Source organism: Typopeltis vanoorti, chromosome 22, assembly GCF_054136105.1.
Source record: "Typopeltis vanoorti isolate ZY-2024b chromosome 22, IOZ_Tvanoo_1.0, whole genome shotgun sequence".
In the NCBI taxonomy this organism is placed as follows: Eukaryota; Metazoa; Arthropoda; class Arachnida; order Uropygi; family Thelyphonidae; genus Typopeltis; species Typopeltis vanoorti.
Genome location: NC_143570.1, coordinates 85,595,613 through 85,621,460, shown reverse-complemented (window position 1 = coordinate 85,621,460; position 25,848 = coordinate 85,595,613). Strand labels below are relative to the sequence as shown.

Below are 25,848 nucleotides of genomic sequence, written 5' to 3'. Positions count from 1 at the left end.
AGAGAAACAGTTGGCAAAAATGACACAGATTGCCTGATATTAAGAAAGATTGTTTTGAAAAATAAGTAAGATTGCACTCACCCTTGCAAAATATGTCTATACAGAATGAACTACTGCAGCACAAGTAAAAGCAGATTTCTGATTAGTAAAAAGAATACTCAGATGTGTAAACAATGGTGTCATGACCATAAAATATGGACATTAGAAAACTAGAAATGTGTGATATGGTCAGGTGAGCCAACCTTCACACTGTTTCCTACATCAAGACAAGTTTATGTTTTGAGAACACCCAAGGAAGCCTACAATCTGGAATGTATGGTTCCAACAGTAAAGCATGGGGAAGCTGTGTGATAGTCTGGGCAGAAATATTGTGCTATTCTGTTGGTCTCATAACTCTTCATGGCAGAATTACTGCAAGTTATTATTTGAACATTTTGAGTAATCAAGTGCATCCCATGATCCAAACGTTATTTGCAAACGATGCAGTATTCCCAGAAGAATTCAGGCCATACTAAAGCAAAAAGGTAGTCCAACACCATATTAATAAAGAAATATGTATGTATGGCAAGAATTTCTATTATTTTGTCCAACCTCTGTATATATCCCTGAAGATGGCCTTAACTTGATGGTTGAAACATAGAATTTTATTGTTAAAGTTATCTCAAATGGCTGTTGACTCCATAAATGATATATAATGATTGCTAACAAGAGTTGTTGTAATACCGTATTGTTTGTGGGGGGGGGGAGCAGGAGTGATAAGAAAGATTGTGAATATAACAGTCTGTGTGAGAAAGTTTTCTATAAACTATTAAAGAAAGAGTACCATTAAGAAGAACATTTGATTAAAGTCCAAGACTATTATTATTTTTTTTTCCACTCGTAAATAGGATTTTGTGTGGTTCGTTTTTGAATCGGAGGAGAAATGTGTCTGAGCCATATGGCCAAAGGGAGAATGTAGCATTATAAGCATATTTTTCAAAATCCTCAAAATAGAAATTGACTAGATGAAGTGAGAGTGTAGAAATTTCTTGTTTACTAATGTCTTTCTATTTAACTCCTTATTTAATTAAAAATGTCCTCTCCCTCAACATCACTGATCTTTTAATTTTACTATCTAAACTTGCTGCTTCACTTGGAAAAACAGAATGTATAAACGTATCAAAGGTACCGCTTTAACGTCCCTTAGCCAAATTCATGACTACCACTTGTTAGAAATTCTGACTATTTTTGCTGAGGTTCTCCAGATTTAGATCTCAGCAAAAATAGCAATAATTTCAAACAAGTATAATTTGTGCAGTGCTTTCAAACCTCACATCAAGCTGGTTACCCTTATCTGGTACCCTAAAGACCATCTCTTCCATTCTCAGTTCCAGATTTATATAAAGTTCCTTTGTAAAATCTCGCATGGTAAGTTATTTCATAACTTATCAAGCTCGGTTTTACAAGGGTCCTAAATCAAAATATTACAGAAAATATAATACAAAGTTGACGTAAGGTATAAATGAAAAATTAGTTATAATGTATAGTGTATGTATGATTTGAAATTACCTGTAAAACTATTGTGCTCAACACAATAATAAAATAATAATATTTGTGCTGACAAGGAGTCAGCACAAACGTTTCCTAAATTATTAAGGAACAAAAGAAATGCCCTGAGGGAAAAGATCGCAGAGACTTGTGAAAGTTCAAATTATCATCAAGAAAAGACTGTGGTACAGGTGTGAAAATTGTGGAGGTAAAAACAAAGAACGGGAAGGAATATTTAAGCGAGCTGAGTAGGAAACAGCGTTCTTGCTGAGTAGGAAACAGCGTTCACTTGTTAATGGGGTTGGGGGTCACCAAGATTCGCTGGCGTTCCTGAGCGTTCCAAGAGTTGAGAGGTTCCAAAGTACAGAAGTTGCCATGTTTCTCTGCGACCACCAGCAATTTGGCTGGTCAAAACCGGTCTCGCAGATGAAGTCCAGGTCTTCCCAGGAGTCTTTCTCGATAGAATAGCTTCTAGTCATCGACTACAGAGAAAGGAAAGGACATCACTTGGAATTTGCACAGTGCCACCATCAAGGATGAGATGTATTTCCACGACATCCTAGAGAGAAAAGAAATGTCCTAATCGAGACAGAGGAATGAGATGTCCCAACGGTACTCTCACTGATTACAACAGACTGTTTGTGAAGGAAGATCTGTGAATAACTGTAATATGTTGATACTCTTGTGCTATGGATACATGCAACTGTGTGAAGGTATGAATTAAGTGTTGTCTTAGTTATATACAATACTGTGTCTGATAGCGCATTGTATAGTATTGTGTTATAAAATAGTGAATGATAATCAAGATTTAGGTAGATTAGGAAAGGTAGCCATAACTATTATTTGTCTCAAATGTACATGCAATTTTTGGTTAGAATAAATGACTTGTATACTGTCTCCAAAAAAATCACAAACCTGTGTGCTGATAGGAAATTGCCACAACCAGCTTAAGTGTTGAATAAGATAATTAGAAATTTCTGTCTAAGTTACAAGCCCTTGCATTTGCCGTTATTCCACATTTCAATCCCTTACTCTCAGGAATTCAGTCTGGCTGGCACAGTCTAAAATCAAATAAATTTGCCAGTCTGAAGAGTGTAAGGGACTGAATAAGTTGCAGACATTTGGCTGGTGGCAATCAGTCATATGTACGATAAGGATTAAGGCAAGACCGTGAGGGGGGGGGGCGTCAATTCCGAGAGTTAGCTAATTAGAAACATAAAGGAAAAACGTTAGTTCTATGTAGTATAAATAGAAAGATAAAGAAATAAAAGGTAAAAAATAATATACAAGACAAAATTTTACACCTTGTAGTTGCAAATTGGCTTATTATGGACAAAGTAGAAGATCTTCAATGTCGGTCTTAAGATCACAAGAGTACTAAAATACAATTTTATTTAATGCTGACCATAAAAACAAACTTATATTATAGCATACCAGTTTCGCCAGCAGACTATCTGGCTTTTTCAAGGCGTTTATGAAAAGACATAAAAACTAGTAAATGCAAATTGAAAGGAACATAAAAAACGTTGTAAGCCAACTAGTAGCTAAGGTTACACGTTCGCGTGACAGAGAGGACTTATTGTTCTTATTCATTGTCACGCATGCATGTTTGTTGTAAACATGTAATGTGATTACTGGCTAGCTCATATATATATATGAGCTAGTTTATACGAATTGTTTAGAATTACACCCTGATTTCTGTTGAGGTTTCCGCCGGTTATTGACACTATTGTGGCTTCCTTGAATAAACGATGTCTGTAGTCGTCATCGAGATATGGCATAGAGCTGTTTTGCCACTCTATCGTGTGTTAGACGTACAGAAATTATGTGCTAAGCCAGAAGAGATATTTCTGTTGTGGTTTACATCACCAACAGGTTCTTTTTGTCTGATTTCTAAACTCCGTGAAGTTTGTCCTATGTAGGCAAGATCACAGGAGCAGGGAATGTAATATACTCCTGGATATTTGTAGAAAGGTACTTTATCTTTTGGGGATCCTAAAACTTGTCTGATGCTGGTGGTTGGTTTGAAGACCACTCTGATGTTGTAGGCTCTTAGTATTCTTGCTGTTTGATAAGAAATTGACTTGATGAAAGGTATCACTACAGTAGAAATGTGCTGGGAGTGTGATTCTTCTTGTCTGGGGTTGTCACTATATAGATATTTTTTTATGATGTTTTGAGGATATCTGTTTTGTGATAATGTGTTGGCTATTAGTGAGAGTTCAGTCTGAGTATCCTCCTCTTCTGATATAAACTTTCTGGCCCTATATTTCAACATGTGGATAATGCTCAGTTTGTGTGTCTTGTGATGGTTTGAAGTATAATGAAGATATCTTCCAGTATCTGTGGGCTTTCTGAACTCTCACTAATAGCCAACACGTTATCACAAAATAGATATCCTCAAAACATCATAAAAAAATATCTATATCAAGGCAGTCCAGTTTTGGACTGCCTTGCTTTTCATCGTCGTCAAGCGTCTCACGACCACCTTAAAATCGCTTAAACCACTCGTAAACTTGAGTACGGGATACGCATTCATCACCGTATGCTATTTGAAGCATTTGATGCGTTTCGGTAAAACTTTTACCAAGTTTAACACAAAAGTCAAAACACGCTGTCACTCTTGTCACTAATGAAAGTTGCTGCTTTCGACAACAGGTGGCGCCACTAGTTTCTTCTATTTTCGAAAAGTTCGGTTACTTTTTGGACAGAGGGTGTATTATACACCAGCACTGTAACTGATGGCATAATCTTGAGTTAACAGTTTCAAATATTAAAACACTTTGACTACTTAATTATAAAAACTTGAGCTTGAATCCAATCAGAAGTGTGCAAAAGATCACATGATATTGTCAGAAAAATTTAAAAAATATATATTTCTTAGTAGGTATGAAGTAGATTTAATATTTAAGCTGCAAATCAGTGTTTTATTTAAAAATAAAAAGATATACAAAATGGGTTAATGTATTTTTCAGGAAGCTGTAATTAACGAACTGAAAAGCAAAGCTCGTCAAGTTAAAGAAACACGACTTTTAAAACAAGATGAAGTCTACAATGGAGCATTGGAAGACATATTATTAGGTATTTTTGATGTGTATAAATTGTCATCTTATGCAAATTTTTTTTTACTCTTATTCATGTCCATCATTAAGTATTTCATTTTTCATTATCATATATGTGATTAAAAAGACAATGTACATAAAGCAATACTATTGGAGAGATATGCATCAGCGTTACAGTGTAAAGACGAAATATTGGAGAAGCATGATGTTTCTTGAACAAAGGAGTAAAAAAAAAATTCAGTTTACATATATTGTTGACTAATATATCACAATTCAGTAAAGCAATCTAATGACTTGAGAAGTTAAACATACAACAGCAACAACAAAATATAATAATAAATAAGTAAAAAAAATTATATTCAGTTAGAAATATCATTGATGATTATTAAATGATAAGATGGTATACTTGCTTTTGGTTCATGCATACTAAATTGACTTTGTCAGGAATATTATACGTTTAATTCAGCAATGTAACCATTATTCAAAATATTTGTTAAGGTTTTTTTGCATGATTTAACTCTTTCCAAACTCTTTCTTGACTAAAAGGTAGTCAATAAAGGATATATATGGGACTCCTTTTCAAGCCATTCAGATAAAAAGAAAAGTGATGCAAACTTTGAAGGAATTTCATAAGAAGAACCTCAACAAATGTTTTGAAACAATGTTTACATTGACAATTAAAATGTTATATAAGCCACATCATTGAGAATGCATCAACAAAAATGTCTGTTCTTTCATTACTTTATTTAGTTGCTGGGGAATAAGGTGATCAATCATGCATTATTATTATGCTTCAGGCATAATAATAATTATTATTATGGCACAGGCACCTCCGAGTCTTAAGAGTCATCATGGGAGACCCAAACTATCAACAATATCTGTCGTACCTCTCCTTGAAACTATTTACAAAGCACTCACAACTCAAGCAACCCATTCCATTCATTCACCACTCTCCAAACAAAAAATCTATCCCTCATGCTCTTGCTAACCTTACCCAACTTCCAAAGATGACCTCTTATTCTACCTCTCTAGCCAAGTACTGAAACATTTCCCTGAATTATTTGTATAAAATCCTTTTTAAGCAACTTAAATATTTCTATTATATCTCCCTTTTTTGCCTCTCAGGTGAACTTTTGCAATCCACAAACCCTCAACCTATCCTCATAAGGACATTTCACACTCCACCCACCATCTTGGTCACTCCCCCTCTGAATCCTCTCCACCACTTCCTTATCTCCAAGAAACGCAGGTGACTAGACCTGAGCACAGTGATCCAGATGTGGTCATATCAAGCTGAAGAAGTTCCAACTATTATTATTTATTGAATCCTGTCATGGATTGCACCATTGTGAATAGTTTTAAACTATTAAATCCTGATCATCAATTTTGCCTTTTGTAAAAATAGACTGTGAATGGTATCAGATTTCTGTACTGAAATCTAAGCATACAAGTAAAATCCTAGATGTGTTATTTGGTATGATAATTCTTTCTTATTCTCAAAATTCTATCTTAACTTTAACAATAATCAAGCAAATCAAGTCTTCACCCCTCTACATATAAAAAACCAAAACAGTTTAATAATATTAAGATAACATTTAAAAAAAAACACAATATTCTGAACGTTAATTCAACAACAGAAAATTTGTCTTAAAATCTAACATTACCCAATTGCCAGCCTTGTTGGCTGAGTGGTTAGCATATCTGCTCTCCAACCAAAAGACTGCGGGTTCAAATCCTGCTGTGGGCATGGATATTTGTTATTTAAATATAAAGAGCCAATAGGCTTCATTTCGGCGATATAAACATTATTCAAATTAAGGGGATATTAAATCCCACATTGTTTTAAAACCGAATAAGAAACTCAAAGATTTGAATCAGAGAGTTTTCCTTATCTTAAGTTTTCATGTCACCTTTATCATCTTTGATTATACTCTCCTCCATTTCTAAGCTTCTTCAATAGCCTCCAGAACATTTTGCCACCTTCCTGATATTTATTTTCTATATTCTTACTAGTCTTCCCATAGCTTAGCTCTCTTACATTTTTCTCTGTATTCTTTTAGGGCATCTGCCAACCTATTTGTTCGGAACGTTTGCTATGCTTTCTTCTTTTCCAAGACTGTTTCTTTAACTTCTTGTATCTATTATAGTGTTCTTATTTTCAATTTGTTTCATTTTTGATTCAGTTATGTTTGTATGAGGATATCCTAGATGTCTAGAGTAATTACTTTGATAGACTGCTAATTAATCCACACTGTGATAGAAGTGTACCAGAAAATTTTCAAGAGGAATACAAAGAAAGAGGAAAATTTTCAAAGAGAAATATATATCAATACTTGAGGTAGAAAAAGCTGTCAAAAACTTGAAGTCTTCCCATGTAATACATTACTTCTTCATAGCTTACATTTTTCTCTGTATTCTTTTAGGGCCTCTGCCAACCCATTTGCTAGGAACTTCTGTTATGCTTTCTTCTTTTCCAGGACTGTTTCTCTAACTTCTTGTGTCCACCATGGTGTTCTTATTTTTCCATCCTTGCAGACAACTTCACCACTTAACTCCCAACTGAATCAATCAATGTCTTTGTCAGAGATTACCACTGAGACTCCAAGGTTTTGTTCTTGTTTTCAATCTGTTTCATTTTTTCTTCAATGATGTTTGTATAGTCAAGTCTACAATTTACTTGTAAAAGTTGCTCAACTTTAATTCTTTTTAAAACCTTTCTTATATACTCTTCTTTTCAGTGTGATATCCATTTTTATCCTTCTTACTGCTAAGTAATAGTCACTTCCAATTTCAAATCTTCTGTACACTCTTGTATCCTGAACCAACTTTATGATATCACTATCAACATTGACATAGTCAATGAGACTTTTCTTATTTCTTGTGTCTTCTCTCCATGTGAATTTGTGCACATGTTTATATTGAAACATAGTTACAGATACCAAGAAATTATATACTTGGTTTAATCCTTTATCAGTGTAAGCAAACAAAGTTTACACCTGAAGTATTTTCAAGACTGGGGCAACTCGTGGTTCACATCACTTGCCTTAGAATCCTATAATGCAAAGCACATCTCCTTGCAGACATGTCTAATGCATTACTTCTTCATTACTTCAACCTTGGCATCACCTCTGTGTCTGGCTCTCGCTGATGAAACCTCAATAAAAGTCAAAACTGGTCTGGGTAGTGACCTTTCCCATAATGCGTAGCATTATACATGTCTACAAGGAGATGTGTTTTGCATTATGGAATACTGAGGCAAGTGATGTGAAGTCATACCACCTTTACCGCGAGTTGCCCCGGTCCTGAAAATACTTAAGGCGCAAACTTTGTTTGCTTACACTTGGATGAAGGATTAAACGAAGTATATAATTTCTTGGTATCTGTAATTTATAGTATAACCAAGTTGGAAAACTTTCAACATTGAAACATGGTGTTAGTAATGATTACTCCGTGTCCTGAGCAGAAGTGTAGTAAATACTTATCATTATTATGAGCTCTTTCACCTTTTCTCCAGATTTTCCCATAATATTTCTATATACCTGGTGGAATTCATTTCCTACTCTGCTGTTTGGATCTCCAACAAGGCCCACTTTTTCCATTTTCTTTGTCAGCTGACTGTTCTAATGACCCAAAAAAATTCCTCCACTTCTTCCTTGGAAGTACCTTCTGTGGGACCATAGGCTCAAATAAGCTTCGTTGTCCATGTCCCTATTTTGAAGTGTTCCCTCATAACTCTGCTTGAAACTGTCTTCCAGTCAAGTTCAATATTCAATATTCGTCTTCAGTGTTGAATACTATCACTACTTCTTCTTTTCCCCAGTCTACTACTACTACTACCCCCAAATCCCTGGCTTCATCAATTTCCTGGAGTTCATTTCCCTCAATATGATACACAGCTTGTAATCTATGTATCCTAAAATGTACAATTCTACACTTTCCACATTAAATTGACATCTATTATTTTTTGCCCTATACTGTCAACCTGTTTAAATCATTCTGAAAGCTCTCTACATCACTTTTATTAACTATTAGTCTACCCAACTTTGCATCATCTGCAAATAATTCACATCTCCCTTCAAATTATTTCCTATATCATTTAAGTACAAATTAAACAGGAGTGGATTCTGCTCCTCCATATACTACTTTTTGGTATCTGTTCATGAGCCACACTATTATCCATATCACAGTTTCATATCCATTCCCATTGGTTGCAGTTAGTGCAATAGTTCCATGTGGTGTCCTTTCAAACCCCAGAATACAGCAGTAACATTGTGTATCCATTCCCTTTATCTAGCTCAGCTGTCACTGTATTATAAAAAGTTAATAAATTACAAAGGCATGACCTACTCTTCACAAAGCCATTCTGCTCCTCATAGAGTATCATATTCTTATCCACTCATTCCTGAATTCCCTTTTTGACCAACTTTTCCATTACTTTTACCACTACTCCTGAGATTCTAATTGGTCTATAATTTGGTAGCACAGACATAGATCATCCATTATGCAAAGGAATTATTTCTTCCTACTTCCACTCTCTTGTGACTTTGCCAGAACTGAGACTTAGACAGCCTAGTCAAAGGCATGCCAGTTCTCCTGCATGTTCTTAAAACACAAGCATATATCCCATTTTCAATCCCGCATCTGTATTTGCATTCAGATTCTGCAATATCCTAGGTACCTCCAATTCATCAACCTCTGTTCTCAAATCAGTCCCAGTCACCTCTGCCATAATATCTTGGATGATATATACTCTCTCAAAATGATCACTCAGTACCTCAACAATTTCGTCTGCCTCGGTTACTTCTCTACCATCTGCACTCAGTAGTTATGCTTCCTCCTACTTACCACATAATGAAAAACTCTTTGGGATTTCCTTTCAACTGCTCTACTAATTTCTTCTCATAATCTGATTTTGACTTCTTAGCATGCTAATCACCTTTCTCTTTATATACCCTTCACAACAGCTTTTTTTTCCTCTCAGCTCATGCCTATCTAACTCCTACCTGATTTACCCTCATGTTGGATATACAATGTAATATTGCTTTCTCCACATACTCCTTGATGACAGTCCACCATGCACCTATGAACATCCTTTCCTTGCAGATCTTTATACTGTGATACTGCTTCAAGCTGCCTCCTAAACATATCATAATCACCATATATCATAATAGAGGAATTATGGTAAATGGGAGGAGAGAACTGAATTACCTTCAATTCACTAATTCACTGATGACATTGTTCTTTTAGGAAACTCTGTAGAAGAACTTCAAAAATTATCAGGGGATGGATTGCAGAAAGTAAAAAAAAAAAAAGAGGATCACCAAAAAGCTAATACAAAATAGTGCACCAGGAAATTGATATAGTCACCTCCTATGTTTACCTAGAACAAAGGATTATATTCAAGTGTGACTGTGAAGAAGAAATTGTATGTAGAATTCAACTTGGTTGGGTCGCCTTTGGAAAACACTGTGAGGCACTCAAAGTAAACATCCCAATGTGCCTTTAAAGAAAAATATTTGACAGTTGTATCTTCCAGTCGTTATATGGAAATGAAACATGGAATTTAACATCAAAATTGATCAAGTTGAGGATTACCCAGAGGAAAATGGAAAGATCATTACTTAGTATTATCATTCTAGATAGAAAGCACAATACTTGAATCAGAGTTCAGACTAGGGTGAGAGACATAACTGCCATTAAAAGATCCAAATGGCAATGGGTATGTCATATTGCAAGATGTAACACTCAAAACTGGACAAAGTTGATATCTGAATAGTATCCCAGAGATGGAAAGACAGTTACGAGAAGACAAAGAGGTGGTGGGAGAATGAGATTAAAGAGATGGCTGGAATATAATGGCATAGAAAAACTCATGATAGAAATGAATGGAGAACATTGAGGGAGGCCTTCATTCATCGGTGGACAGGAAAATAGCTACTAATGAAGATGAAGTCAAGACTACATAATCACTTTCCCCAATTAGAGGCAATGTATCCACCTTAGTTATAGACATGTCTTCTGATCCTGTAACAAGATTCAACACTCTCATACCCAAACTCCCCTCAATCACATTCTGCTTCAAGTAATTATCTCTCAGTAAGTGTACGTATTCCATTTCCTTCCTTCTTCCAATCCATGTCTTTGAAGTTGACATTTCCCCATAATAATTACTCATTTTGCACTCCTTGCACTAACCTGTTGATATATGCCTTCCCACATCATCTTTGGCACTCCCTGGCATATAGCAGCAACCAGTTTCATAATTTGTCCTATTGGCCTCAATCTCGCACTGGATTGACTCAAAAGAGCTGCCATCTTTCCAACTGACTTCTACTCTTGTTAGCTGCAGTTCATCTGCTATCATCAGCAGTTTCCTCAAAACATTTATTACACATTCACTTTCCTTCCACAAATCTTTCAACTTTTGCAATGGATATATCTCACAAATTTTACACAAGACAAAATCACACAAATTTAACTTGCTTAATAAAGTCGTCATGGCCATTATTGTTCTGTTACACATAGGTGCCATACCAACAATATATACTTTAAGGAAATATAGCCGAAATATTTTACTTGTGACATAGGCATTCAGGATGCCGTTAATATTTTCCATGTTTCTGCTTATTTTCATAGCTCATTAGATTTATGGACTCAACTACCATTTGAGATTTTTTTTAAACAAAAAAGTTGTAATGTTATTATTAAAGATTTTAATTACAACATTAAATAACTCAGTCTGTCTCGCACACTTATAAAACAAATAAATACAATTTTCTATCTTTTAAAGTGAATTGTATCAGTCAGAAGCTGTGGCTTGTGACATTTTTGATTTATTCCATTATTTAGTTGGAAAGGAGTTTAGAGAGTTTATTTAATATATAAAGATTGCTTATTTAACACGATTAATTTCCATTTCATTCAAAATAAAATTTGTGATATGTATTCTCAAGAGTCCTAGAGGATACATGATAAATTTACATTATTGCTAATTTCCTATCATCCTCCAAATTACTCTATCATTTGTCAGAACTGCAGTATTGTCAGATTGCACATTTCATTAAACAGCATCAATTCACTAAAGTCTCAGTTCCTCTGCATTTTCCACAATCTTTGTATCAAGCTCCTATTTTATACTAATCTTTCAACTCTCATTTTGTTTAGACAATCATACCACCTTAGATTAGCTCTAAATTAAAGATGCCAGGAAATTGTATTCTTGGATTAATCCTTTATCCAAGTGTAAGCAAACAAAGTTTGCCCATGAAGTATCTTCACAACCAGGTTACTTGTATGTGGAGGCTAATGACTTTGCATCATTTGTCTTAGTATCCTATAAATGCAAAACACACATCCTTTTGGGTGTGCATAATGCTCTGCATTGTGGGAAGGGCCACTGCCCAGACTGGTTTCAACGTTTATTAAGGTCTCATCAGTGGGAACCAGAAGGGATACCAGGGGACAGTGGCCCTTTGCATAATGCATAGCATTATACACATCCAAAAGGATGTGTGCTATGCATTATTGGATACTGAAATAATTGATGTAAAGTCATTAGCTTTTATACATAAGTAATCCACTCATGAAGATACTTCATTCGCAAACTTGTCTGCCTACAGTTGGATAATGGATTAAATCTAGAATATAATTTCTTGGCATCTTTAATTTATAGTATAACCAAGTGAAAAAACTTCTATCTCTCTATCAACATCTATCTCTGATCTAGAGTAATTTCCTAATTCGATTAGCTCTGTTCCTACATTCCTAAATGCTAACAATGCTGAGTTCCTTCCTAATATCTTCATTTTTAATGATTCTGCCATTAATGCATTCTGTTCAGTCCAGTCTCATACCTGTGCTCTCCAGTCTGATGAACTGTTTTATTTCTAACCCAGCTCTTAGGTGCTTAAGTTAAAATTGGTTATTCAAACCAATTTCAACTTCATTCTTTTTATTTCACTCTTATTCTATAAATTTTTCAGCTTACTCCCAACCATACTGGCTTTGTTTATTCTGTTATATATTTCCATTGTGTTTACATAGCCGAAATATTTTACTTGTGACATAGGCATTCAGGATGCCGTTAATATTTTCCATGTTTCTGCTTATTTTCATAGCTCATTAGATTTATGGACTCAACTACCATTTGAGATTTTTTTAAATAAAAAAGTTTTAATGTTATTATTAAAGATTTTAATTACAACATTAAAGCAGCTAGCACCTTACTATTGTATGCTACATGATATCTAAACTGATTAACATGCTAGCATGCTTAGCCTTGTATTTAAAGAAATTAATTTTAAAAAAAAATTACATCACCCAAGCAAAAAATTCCTGTTTTTTGATAACCATTTATTAAATCCCTATAGTCAATCTTGACATTTTATATTAATGTATTCATTCAAAGCCTAGCCATTTTAATTCTTTGTTGTTAACTTATAGTTATTGTATTTAGTGTAGTGGTCTAAAAAAAAAAAAAAAAGAAATTTGGAAGGACAACACCAAAACTACCTTTAAACCGTTAATAAAATTAAATGTAACCTTCCATACATATGTGAAATTGGATGTGCAGTAGATCAGAAAAGGAGAACACAAAAATCATATCTGCTTAATCATTGACTACTTGAAAGTGACAAAGGTAAACATCGGAGCCAAGATTGTTTGAAGGAACTGTAGGCTAAATGTAATAACCAAAGGTCAGGATAAGAATTAACATGGCTAACTATATGGATTTAATGACTGGATGTCAAGAATAGGAAATTTCTGATTGGCTAATGTCATTAATTAATTTTTAATGTATACTTATTTATTTTTTATTTTATTATTTTTTTTTTTTTACAAGAGGTCAGGCTAGATAAATTAGTTAGTTTTAGACATTACAGTAGTATGATGCTGGTGGCTTTAATATAGTGTGTATGGTCTTTACATTTAAGGTCACCCTGAAGATGACCTTAATGTAAAGGCCAAAATATAGAATTTTCATTGTCATCGTCTGAACAAATTGGTTGATCTTTCCATCTTAATTTTGGATGTCCATGGTCTCTTCTTCCTGTGGGTTTATATTCTAGTGCTAGTTTAGGAATCCTATTGTTATTCATTTTTTGTATGTGGTGTAGCCAATTTTGCTGGTATTCTTCTGTTTCTTGTGTGATATTTTTGTATCTACTTGTTCTCTTATTTCTGTGTTTTTCTTTTTATCTAATCTAATGAGTCCCAGGAGAGGTCTTAGAAACTTTATCTGTGCTGCTTCCAGTTTATCCGTTTGTCTGAGAGACAAAGATACAGAATTTTAATGTTGCTAAAATGTTTTTCTCAAGTGAGTCCATAAATGTAATATAACGAATGTTATTTACTTTTCAGCTACTCTAAGAGCTGAGTTGAATAATTCTTTACCAGGTTTAATGCTGTGGAGTCTCTTTAGCTCAGTTAGCTTGCATGATGCTGTTTAGTTGAAAGGACGTGGGTTTGTATCCCATCTAGAATACAAAGAACCTTTATAAGAGTTTTTCAGCTGAAAGTGACTTAGCCAGTTTTGTATGGATGTGGGAAGGTTTTGCATATCACAAAACAGACAAACATCAGCCAGAAGGAATACACAGAATTGACAGTTAAAATATGCTGTGCACATAGAATGCCCTGTCAGACGATTAACTAGGTTTGGGAGAAGCCCGGTTGATTGGCTGTGAAAAGTAATTGAGCCTAAGATGCAAGGGAAACTCAGATTGGGATGGTTTAATACAAGATTTTCTTCCAAATGTAATCTGTATAGTTCGTGAATAACAGCGGAAATCGTTTATTGTTATTAGAAACGGTGTGCCATTATCTTACACCTGATTTACATCAAATATCTTCCTGCACTTGTAAAGTTCTAACTGTTGTTACAACTAAAATATAGACTGTGTATATTGTATAATATAGACTTCTATAATATTCCATTTATACCAGATAAATATATCATTTTTAACATCTTTTCTCTTGGCTCCTTATATGCCTTTACCAGATCTACAAAACTTAAATACAGATCTTTGTTATGTTCCCATGATTTCCAAACTGTTTGTCTTAAAGGAAAATCTTTGCAACCTCTGTTTGGCCTGAACTCAGCTTCTTGTTCTCCAAGTTTCCCCGCAGAGAAATTCTCACTCACAATTAAGCCATCATCTCCTATGTCCTCTACACTTGAGTTCATGATTTTTTTTTCACTGGAGAAATTCCTCTATAATTTCTGCATTTAGTTTTATTTTTCCTTTTTAATAAATGGGATAAATAAATCAATCAGATCTCTCTACTGGTCATCTAAAATTTTGTTTTGGGGCCAGACCTTCTGAATTGTGCAGTGTTGATATTGTAAAACTTTTATAGCTTCCATAATTGAGCGATTCTGATCAAATACCTTTTACTCCAACTGCCTTTCCACATTTCAGGTTTTTGTTGTTTTCTATCAGTATTTGTGGTTTTCTACCACAAATACTGATGCATACTCCTAATTGCATTCTGCTTGAATATTTTCTACCATTGTTCTACCACTGTTTATGTTTTGTTTTATTTATTACTCTTTCAAAGTACCTTCTCCAGACATCCAGAATATAATCAGATTTTGTCACCATTTTCTCCTCTGTTTCCTTTTCCAGTATTCTTTCCTCCACTTCTAATTTTTTCAACAGCCTCCTCCAGAACATTTTGTCATCTTCCTGATTTATCTATATTCTTAAGTCCTCCCACAATTTTTGTTTAGATACTTTTATACCTAGCTTAGCTTTCCTACATGTTTCTCTGTATTCTCTCAGAGGAAATGCTGATTTACTTGCTAGGAACTTTTCATATAGAAGAGAGTGCTATGGAGACAGCACAAGGTGAATAATGGTAGCAATTAATAGCATGAGAAGAAAAAAGGGCAGGCCAGGAATGTGATTCAGTTGGTAAGAACTGCAGTATGAACAGAAATTAGTAAAATCAAGCCAAGAAAAACCCTAGAGTTTTTCCAATATGTGGCAAGTAGAAGGAAGAGTGATTATGGTAAGATGATGTTAATTGATTTAATTGATGAAAATGGTAGAATGGTAACTGCTGCAGAAGACATTGTTGAGGTATTCAACGATGTCTTCATTTATAAGGATGTTTCATTCTCATCAGGGTTAAATCATGAAAAACTCAAGTATTGAAAGGAGAGGATAGCTTAATTGTGAGCAAGCAGGAAATATATAATAAATAAGCTTGATGTCAGCAAAGGTTGGTAGAGCCTCTGCTACTAATGGCTCAGCAAAAAGTTAAGCAAGTTTGAGCGCAGTTAGTAGTTGGATGGGATCAATCGTTCGATGCTGTTGGCACACTCTCCCTTGATGAGTCTTTGAACTCCCTGAAGGTGTCACATAATAATAAGGCAATATGATATGTCATCAAATCTTATTGCCTTATTATTATGTGACACCTTCAGGGAGTTCAAAGACTCATCAAGGGAGAGTGTGCCAACAACATCGAACGATTGACCCATCCAACTACTAACCGCGCTCAAACTTGCTTAACTTTTTGCTGAGCCATTAGTAGCAGAGGCTCTACCAACCTTTGCTGACATCAAGCTTATTTATTATATATTTCCTGCTTGCTCACAATTAAGCCATCCTCTCCTTTCAATTTTCAAACCACATGTCTTAAGGGAATGTTCCATATAACTGGCTGTAGCATTGACATGCCTGTTTAATAAGTCTTACAACAGCACAGGTTCCAAGAGAGAGTGGAAAGAAGGTAAAATTGCTCCACTGCAAAGTGATGAGAAGACTATGACTAAAAATTATATGCCAATAATCTGTGTGTGTGTGTGTGTGGAATTGTGGTTAAAGTACTGGAGAGAGATTGGTGAGAACTAGGATACAGAAATGGGGTGATAATAACAGTATTCTCGGTGGTTGTCAGCATGAGTTTGTTAAAGGGAGATCATGTTTTACTAACTTACTTATGTATTATACCAAGGACAAATGTCTTGGACAAGGGAGATGCATATACAGTGGTATACTTAGATTTTGCAAAAAATTTTGATAGACTGTCACACGACAAGCTTGTAAATAAACTGAAACAAATGAGATTGGGTAACAGACTAGTGATTTGAATCAGTGACTGACTATCAGATAGGTATCAAAAAGTTGTATATGGGGGTGCAGTATCCCAAAAGAGGAAAGTCATTAGTGGTGTGTCACAAGGGTCTGTATTGAGGCCATTGTTGTTCAATTGATATATCAATGATACTGGGATGGGTTTAACTGGTGATATGCAGCTGTTTGCATATGATGCAAAATTGGGAAGAGCAATGCAGAGTCAAGCAGATGTTATGGTCTTACAGGAGGACTTGAATAGATTGTATGAATAGGCAGATAAGTGGAACTGTTAGTTCAATGCTGCGAAGTGCAAGATTTTGAAATTTGGTAAGCAATGATAGGATGGATAGGATGTAAAGTATACACTTGGTGGGAATACTTTAAAGGAGGTAGAGCAGATGAGAAATCTGTGGTGGCAGACCTGAAATTCAGGGGCCATATTGCACAAATTGTGAAGTCATCATATCGGATAATCACAATGATGCTGAGGATCCTGATGTGCAGAAATAAGGAGATTAGGATTCCATTGTATAAGGATTTGATCAGGTCTCATATGGATTGTTGTGCACAGATTTGGTCACCAGGTTTTTTAATGGTGATGAGGATATGTTAGAAAGGATCCAGAAAAGATTCACAAAGGTGGTTAGCGTCTTTGAAATGTGGAGTATGAAGACAAAGGCCTTGTGAATAGGAGAGGAGGGTGAGGGATATTATTGAGACACTTAAGTTATCAGGTTGATATGGAAAAATTTTTTCATAGAATGGGATATGGGGATAGAGCAATAGACCCTCCCTGGAAACTGTCTAAAGAGGTGTGAGGAAAAAGTTCTTTGCATGGAGAGTGGAATGCATTGCCTTGAGTGTGTTGTGAATGTAGACATTGAATTCGTTTGAGTCACAGCTTTGTGTGTACTTCCCACAATAAGTCTCTGACTCCATGGAGGTGAGATGTTAATAATATGCTTTGACCTTTTCCAAAATGCCTCTCTTTAACTTACAGAGTCTGTCATCATGAAGTTTGGCATTTTCTAATCTTGCAAACAATTTCACCATATTCCTCCCTCACTGTTTGACTTTGATTATTTTTAAAACTTATGTACAAAATTTTCTTTTCAGTATAGTGTTCAATTTAATCCTGATCAAAACATAATGGTGATCATTTTCTATTTCAAATCTTTTTCTAATTTCTTATATGTTCTCTTCATTGGAATTTATGCACATCATTATCTTGAAAAATGGTATTTATGAGTAGTCTATATCCTGAACAGAAATCCAACATGTACTTACCATTATTATTAGCTTTGCTCTTTTATTCAAATTTTATCAAAATTTTTTTATGCTTGTTATTCATTTCCTAATCTGTTGTTTAGATATCAAACAACAAATAATCAAAGTTTGACTTTGATTATTTTTAAAACTTATGTACAAAATTTTCTTTTCAGTATAGTGTTCAATTTAATCCTGATCAAAACATAATGGTGATCATTTTCTATTTCAAATCTTTTTCTAATTTCTTATATGTTCTCTTCATTGGAATTTATGCACATCATTATCTTGAAAAATGGTATTTATGAGTAGTCTATATCCTGAACAGAAATCCAACATGTACTTACCATTATTATTAGCTTTGCTCTTTTATTCAAATTTTATCAAAATTTTTTTATGCTTGTTATTCATTTCCTAATCTGTTGTTTAGATATCAAACAAGGACCATACTTTTACTTGTTTTCTTTGTCATCTGCCATCTTTTTTGACTCGAGAAATTCCTCGACTTTTTCCCTAGAGTATAACTTCTGTGAGGCCATAGAAACAAATAAATCATTGTCCAATTCCCATTTTGATATTTCCCTACATCATTTTGTTTAATATTGCCTACCATTCAAGAAGATTATCTTTTTATTTAGTTGAATATGATAGCTGTGCCTTGCTTTTCATTCATTTTCTTTGGATATAACATCTTGATCCACTTATTTTCTGGTGAAACTTCTTATACTGAGTCTTGAATTTGCTGATGTCACATTTAATTATGGTCCAGTATTTCACTTTTTACTCTGTTTGTTCCTTCATGGAAACAGCAGAGTCCTTGTTTCAGCAGGTTACACCTCAAAGTAATATTTCATGGTGTTGTGGCATAATGTTCTTCTGGTTAAAGTCAGCATAGAATACAATTTGGCCAAAATCCAAGATTGCCAGCTCACTCTTACTCGTTCAGTATCTATATGAATACCTAGAGGAATAGGACCTTCTTTCACTGCAATGACTACATACTTTATACAAGCACATGATAGTGATCAATAGGAATTTTGGACCATTCTTCCTGTAGGCATGTGATAAGGTCCTGGACTGTTGTGGGGTAGATGTCCCTTGAACTCACCCGACATGAGTTCATCCCCACAGATGTTCATTAGAGTTAAGATCAGGACTCTGTAGAGGCCGGTCAAGTGTAGTGACGTTCATGTTCACAAACCATGCAGTTATGGCAGCAGCTTTATGATGTGGTGCATTGGAAAAGACAATGGTCATTTCCATAGAAACACTGTGAAGTAGGAAGTATTGCATTGTCCAGAATGTTCAGATACCTCTCAGAGTTCAATGTTTGTGGGATCACACCTCCCCCACCCACCCCATCCATCTGCTCAGTATTGGGTGTAACTTGATTTGCCACTCCATGACACAGCTTTCCAAGCTTCCATGTCCCACTGTACACAACACCCTTTGCACCACTGAAGATGATGCTACATGTTGGTTTGGGTAATGTGAGACTTGTTGTGACCCTTGATTCAGAATGTTTGTGAGCAGACTTATGTTCCAATTGATGCCCAGAACTCTGCATTCAACATGTTGGCCAATGAAAGGCGGTTTTTGCATATCCTTCGTAGCATCCTATGATCACATTCAGTGAGTGTGGTGGGTCATTCACTGTCAGTAGCACTTGCATAACAGTTTGGTATTATAGACTGTTGATGCACGATGGCCCAATTTGTCAACAGTTTGCCTGCAATCATAACGCCTCTTTCAAACTCCATCCAGATCCCTTCTCGCAGCCATTTTACTCAGACAAAGTTGCACTGACTTGGGAGCATCATATTCCTCCGACTTGTACCAGCTACAAACACTGCTTGTTACATGGCACGATGCTCCTTGTTCATGTGGTTTCCATTGCCTTCTTTCCAAGCAATATATATGAAGTACATTCAAAAAAGTTTCAGGACTTAATTTATTTAAAATATATATGAAAGCTTATGAGCTATAGGAACCCATTCCCCCCCCCCCTCGAAATGTTTGCATGCTGCCTCAGTACAGCATTCCCAGCATTTTTCTCACTTTCGAAAGCATCTGGAACTTTTCTAAAGGAATGGATTTAAGTTGTTCTGTCGCATTCAGTTTAATTTCATTTACATCTTGAAACCTTCATCCTTTAAGTATAGACTTTAGCTTAGGGAGTGGGAAGAAGTTACTAGGAGGAAAAATCTGGTAAATATGGGTGGGTGAGGTGTGACTGTGATGCCAGAATTATGCAAGTCTGGACTGGCAGACCATGCTTTGGGCACCCCTTTCACACAGGTTGGGTGAAAGAAAATCAGTGTACTTTATAGAAGTCATTACAGGTCAGAATGATTATTTTTAAATTCATCCATGGCTATGAAGCATTCTCCTAACCTGAACAAGTGGTTGCATTAAATTGCCAAAAATTTGGAAGACTATTATCTAAGATCAACTTCTGCATAGCTGCAATACTTCTTTTTTTACATTAGATGGCATCCAATTAGAAATTTAGATCTTTTGTCCATTACACCAAACAAACTATATATATATATATATAGTTCATTTGGTGTTGTAATACATTAAAAAAAAAGTTATGAATAACGTTTATTATTATTCTCTATTAGAAGTTCCTCCTTTTTTTTTATTTTAGTAATGTTTTGTTGTATTATTATTATTATTACGTAACACCCCCAGGGAGTCCAAAGACTCATCGAGGGAGGACACCTACTCTACAACTCTCCGTCTCGATGACTCCACCAACCACAACTATCTTCATTGTCTACACCAATGCCACCTACTGCCAACCACCACCACTAGTATTTTCATAGACAATCACAATCATTTATGCCCACAGCCGGATTCAAACCTTAGCATATCCGCTCTCCAGCCAAAAGACTGGAGAGCGGACTTTATTTTTTTTATTTTATTTTTGTTTATCCTAACCCACTAGGAGCCACAAGTATATGTGGTGAAACTAGTCAGTTTTCATTTTTATATTGTTATGACCAAATAAACTCAATATGTTTCTCTTTATAATTAATCCATACACATTCATTAATTTCTGACATTAGGATGCTCAAAAAGAAAAAATTATTTGCGTTCATTCATCAAAATACTATGGATGACCGAAGTGACAGTGATTTTCGGCTTGTTTCGTCATGTTACAACCTACATACATATCTGCTTACAAAACAATATGTTGATGTGCCCAGTTACTTTATAATAATAATAATCTGGAAGTTTTTGAACAGAAAAATCATTATTTGAGTGAAATGGAATTTTATTTTACATTTTTTGTATGTATGTATGTATGTACTAATTTAAAATATTTTGCAAATTTTAGGTCTGAAAAACGAGCCTTATCGAAGAGCAGATGCTGTGAGGAGGAGTCAGAGACGGAAGCAAGAAAATATTCGATTTTCCCATGTTATGGATGAACTCGATTTGTAAATAATTGCAGACAAGCCTTAAATTTGTCTGTATATATGTAACTATACATAATTGTATGAAAGTATGAAGAGCTCTCTGAAAATTTACATGACTTAATCCATTTTGAAATTTTATAGCAGCAACTTATCTCTATAAATCAAAACATTCTATGAGTGGTACCATATTACTGCATTTGAAGTGGCAATGTGCCACATGGACCAGGATGTGCCTTACCTCCTTTTATATCATAGAATAGTTTGAAGAATTGGCAATTCACTTTCTTAAAGATTGCAACATTCCTCATGCATAGTCCATCCCAAAGAACTATATATATTATAGCATTAATAATGGACCAACAAAATCTTTGCATTTTTATATGATGAGATTATACACAAACTATGGGATTATTAGCACACCCGTTTTTTTAAGTAATTTGTATATGCCTGAATTTATATCACCACGCATTATATTTTATTGAAATGGGCCATTTACCTGGTGCCTTAGTGTGATTATCAGCATCTCTTAAGATATTAAATATCATTTATTTATAAATAATGTGCCTTTGAACTTCTTTGAAACTTTGTCATGTGATGTACTTTGTCATATGATTAAAGGTAAATGGAAATTTTAAACACTGAATTATTTTTAAACTCCAACAAATGTAAAGTAAGGAGCCAGGTATTCTGTCCCTATCCAAGTTTTAACAGTACATAAAATAACATAGATCTGAAATGTATGTTCAGTGCATTTGTCTGTAATTGTTCTTTGTAGAACAGGTGTTATCACATATACAAATTGTGGAATTGTATATTTCTGTTATTTTTTCCTTGGAAACTGCCTTTTAAGAATGCATTTTAAACCTACAAAATTGTTGTGAAAACTAATTTACAGTCTGAAGATGTATGCCTAAACAAAAAAATCATTGCCATATTTTATGTGAACTGAAAATACTACTTCTGATATACATGTTATTTCTGATGATTATCATATAATCAGTTTTGCCTCAAAAGCTTTTTTTTTTCCAGTTGGTGAAAATTAACCCATGGTATCTTAAGCACAAAAACTTGATTATAGTCTCTAAATTATCAAAGTTAACTGAATTTATGGTTGATAAATTCTGCAAAGTTGAGTATTAAGGTACTTGAAGTACAGCTTGGGATTACTTGCTCAGCTCTGAATAAATACATACATCATAATAAAAGAATCTATATAAAAATACAGATTGAGCTGCCTGTGCATATTTAAAATATCGAATGGGAGGGAGACGTAATTCAAATAAACATGAATAAGTATTTTTGCAGTCGGGGAGTAAAAATAAGCTATAAGTTGTATAGCTTATCTGCATAATCATTAATTATCTAATTTCAGAGGTGTTTTCTGTCAGTGTGGCTCTTAAGGAGATGCCAGGTAAATCCTTAAAAGATTTAAGAAGAAAAGTGACTGAATATGATAAATACAAATTTCTATAGCATGTCAGCTGCCTTCTTTATGGAATTTACAAAACTAGGTGAATTAGAATAGCTTTAAGGTTATGAAAATCTCAATTTCAATTCTTGTATTAAGATCATGTTAAGGAGCACCTATTTTTAATGATATATGCTAGCTACATTACAAAATATTGTGTTATCCTTTTGTCCTGCAAAATCAGATTTTGATTTTATTTCATGCTACAAAATTTTACACCTAAAATAATGCTATATATTTATTACATCCTATTTCAATTCCTTCAAAGTTACATATGCTGATCAAGTACTTTAATAACCAGTTTGTGAAATTATTCTAAAAATGAAATAATCAAAATAAAAATTTAATGTTATACATTTAGATTTGATTTAAGTTTCATATTTGTAATCTCAGGAGGCAATTTCCAAAAATGTTATGATTTTATGAAATCATGTATTCAGCTTTTTTTGAATATTTCATATTTGCATTTATCTGTTTTACATAAATGCAGATTGCTGTGCTATTTTTGGAAATGATTATCAAGTCAAAATTTATTACAAATCAAATCAATTCCTTGTGATAATCCATTTAAAGCACATTACAAATACACAGTCTATTTTTGCTCCATAGCTAAATTTTGAAATAATAGAATGTATGCATGTAATAAGAAGTTAACTTTTATAATAACAGATCAAAAAGATTAACACACCACATTAATTATTCTACATAACAAATTCAGAATTGTAATCATTAGAATATGCAGTTTAAAAACATTTAGATGAAGAATAATGTATATAGTACATCGTTTTTCTGTTGAATCTGTTTGGATTACAACGTCCAGCTCTGCAATTAAGCGAAAAAAAAAATATATTTATGTAAAATTGTATAGCACTAAAAATTATTCTTGTGTATAATTATCTACTGTTTCATGGTTTTATTGCACATATATTTAAAACAAGTGACATATGAAAGCACTGTTGATAATTGAATAGAACACATGTAATAATAAAGATGTATAAATGTTAAACGCCATAGGGAAAATTTTTTTCACTAGGTTATCATTAATATTTTGTAAGTGTAGAAATTTTGGTGTAATATACTAGAAAAATTGTGTATTTCAAAGTTTGATTATCTTTTTTATCAGTATGAAATTGCTATATATTATATATATATATATATATATCAAAGTGTGAAGCTTTGCTATTAAACCCAGCTTGCTGAGAGTACTGTAAGTTTACAGTAAAATAAGTTATTATGGTAGATAGGGGCTGTTTAAAGCTGCATGGTTATTTACTGATATCACATGTAAAAGTGTCTAGTCAAAAGTGCAGGCAATAACCTGCAGCTGATGCCCTGTTTACTTTCTAATTATAGAAAGGGGGGGGGGTTGACATATCCAAAGTATTGTGTGAAGTTTGTTAGCTTAAGCAAGTTGGTAAATTCAAGAAAAGTTTTAAGTGAAATATTGTATAAATAGAAGATAATCGATAATAATCCCGAGGAGATGAAAGGATGCAAGTTATACATTTTTTTTAATGTCTGTGTTTGTTCTGGCTCTGTGTCTGATCTATATTTATTTGTCCCATGTATTCTTTTATGTATGTGTTTGTTCTGCTGATATGTGGTGCCATGTGTTGTTTTATGTGCTTCACAGTATGATCTCACTAGATGAAAACTAAGATTGAAAAGTTCCTGGGAAGCTATAGATGATACCATTTAAGCCAAAGTATTTTATATTCTCTGTTATATAAATAGAGAGACTAAGAACTTTTTTGCTTGTGAAAATGATTGGAAATTCTGACTTGTGCAATCATATTTTTTATTTATATACTCATATTTGTGGATGTTTTGCACTGTTAAATATTAGACATCTCTTTGAGTATTCTAATTATTAGTCAGAATTCTTTTGCTTACGTTAAATACAATTTTCTTGTAACTGATATTCAGCTACTTGAATATTTACATTGTTAAGCATCGTGCACACATGTAAAAAATAATATATTGATATTAATTAATCCTTAAAAGATTTCATTCATTTTAATTACATATAATTTATATGATAAAATAATTGCCTAATGTAAAACATTCTCTAAGTTTATTAGCTAGCTCTTGATAAATAAGTAAAACACTCCACAAAAAAGTATGTTATATCTTTTATCTAGATATTTGGGACCAGAACAAGTCAACAGAAACTTCCATGTTATCAACAAATATTCACTGTTATATACATATTTTTGCAAAGTTGTAATTTTAGATTGTTGTTATTATAGATATAAGTTGACCTGATGCACTTCTTTGATTTTTCATAAAGGCATTAGAGTTGATGGACATATAAATATTTGGTAATTTATATGCATTCAACTCCAGGAACATTTCATTTTGTGTCAAAAATGCATTTTTGTTTTACAGCCAGCTCAGTTTCTGTTTGTGGTTGTTACAGTAATTATGTATATTTGTTTACTATAAAGATACAATATTTGCCACATTTGATAGATTTTTGATTTCTCATGTGCAGCAAAACAAGTTTTAATACACAACTGAAAATTTTATGATCAATATTTTAGTTTAAAAAAATTAATCTCATGTCATTTAGTGATATATTTTCAAAAAAACATTCAGCTGAAATCTTACTGTCAGCCATTTTGATTAATTAAATACACATATTCACAAGAATAAAGAATAATAATTTGTATTATTGCAAATTATTTCGACCAGAAATTAATGAACCATCATCATCATCATCATAATCACAGGTGAAGCTTGAACAGAGAATGTTCATCATATTTACAGAACTTAGATGGTGTCATATGGTGGTTACAAAATGAAACGAGATCATACAATTAAAGCCGAAACTAAAATTATATAAAGAGAGTGGTGAATCACTTCTACACCATCAAAAGTGAAAGTGCTTAAGAGTCAAAGCTGTATAACTGAGAGGAGATCACCACATAGTCTTTAAAGGACTTCTTTCCTAATGTCCAATCCTCACCTTCTCGTGGTGCACCCTGTTGGGTATCTACCTGGATACTGAACGA

General features: G+C 33.9%; 1 protein-coding gene across 1 annotated transcript in view; it reads left to right on the top strand.

Moving 5' to 3' along the window:
• Positions 1-25,300, top strand: part of Frl (formin-like protein) — a 516,064-nt gene extending 490,764 nt beyond the window's left edge. Inside the window, 2 exon segments of the mRNA XM_090412395.1 lie at positions 4,503-4,608; positions 21,285-25,300. Of these exon segments, the coding sequence (XP_090268521.1) occupies positions 4,503-4,608; positions 21,285-21,391 (213 nt within the window). The 3' untranslated portion in view covers positions 21,392-25,300.
• Positions 25,301-25,848: the final 548 nt, after the last annotated feature.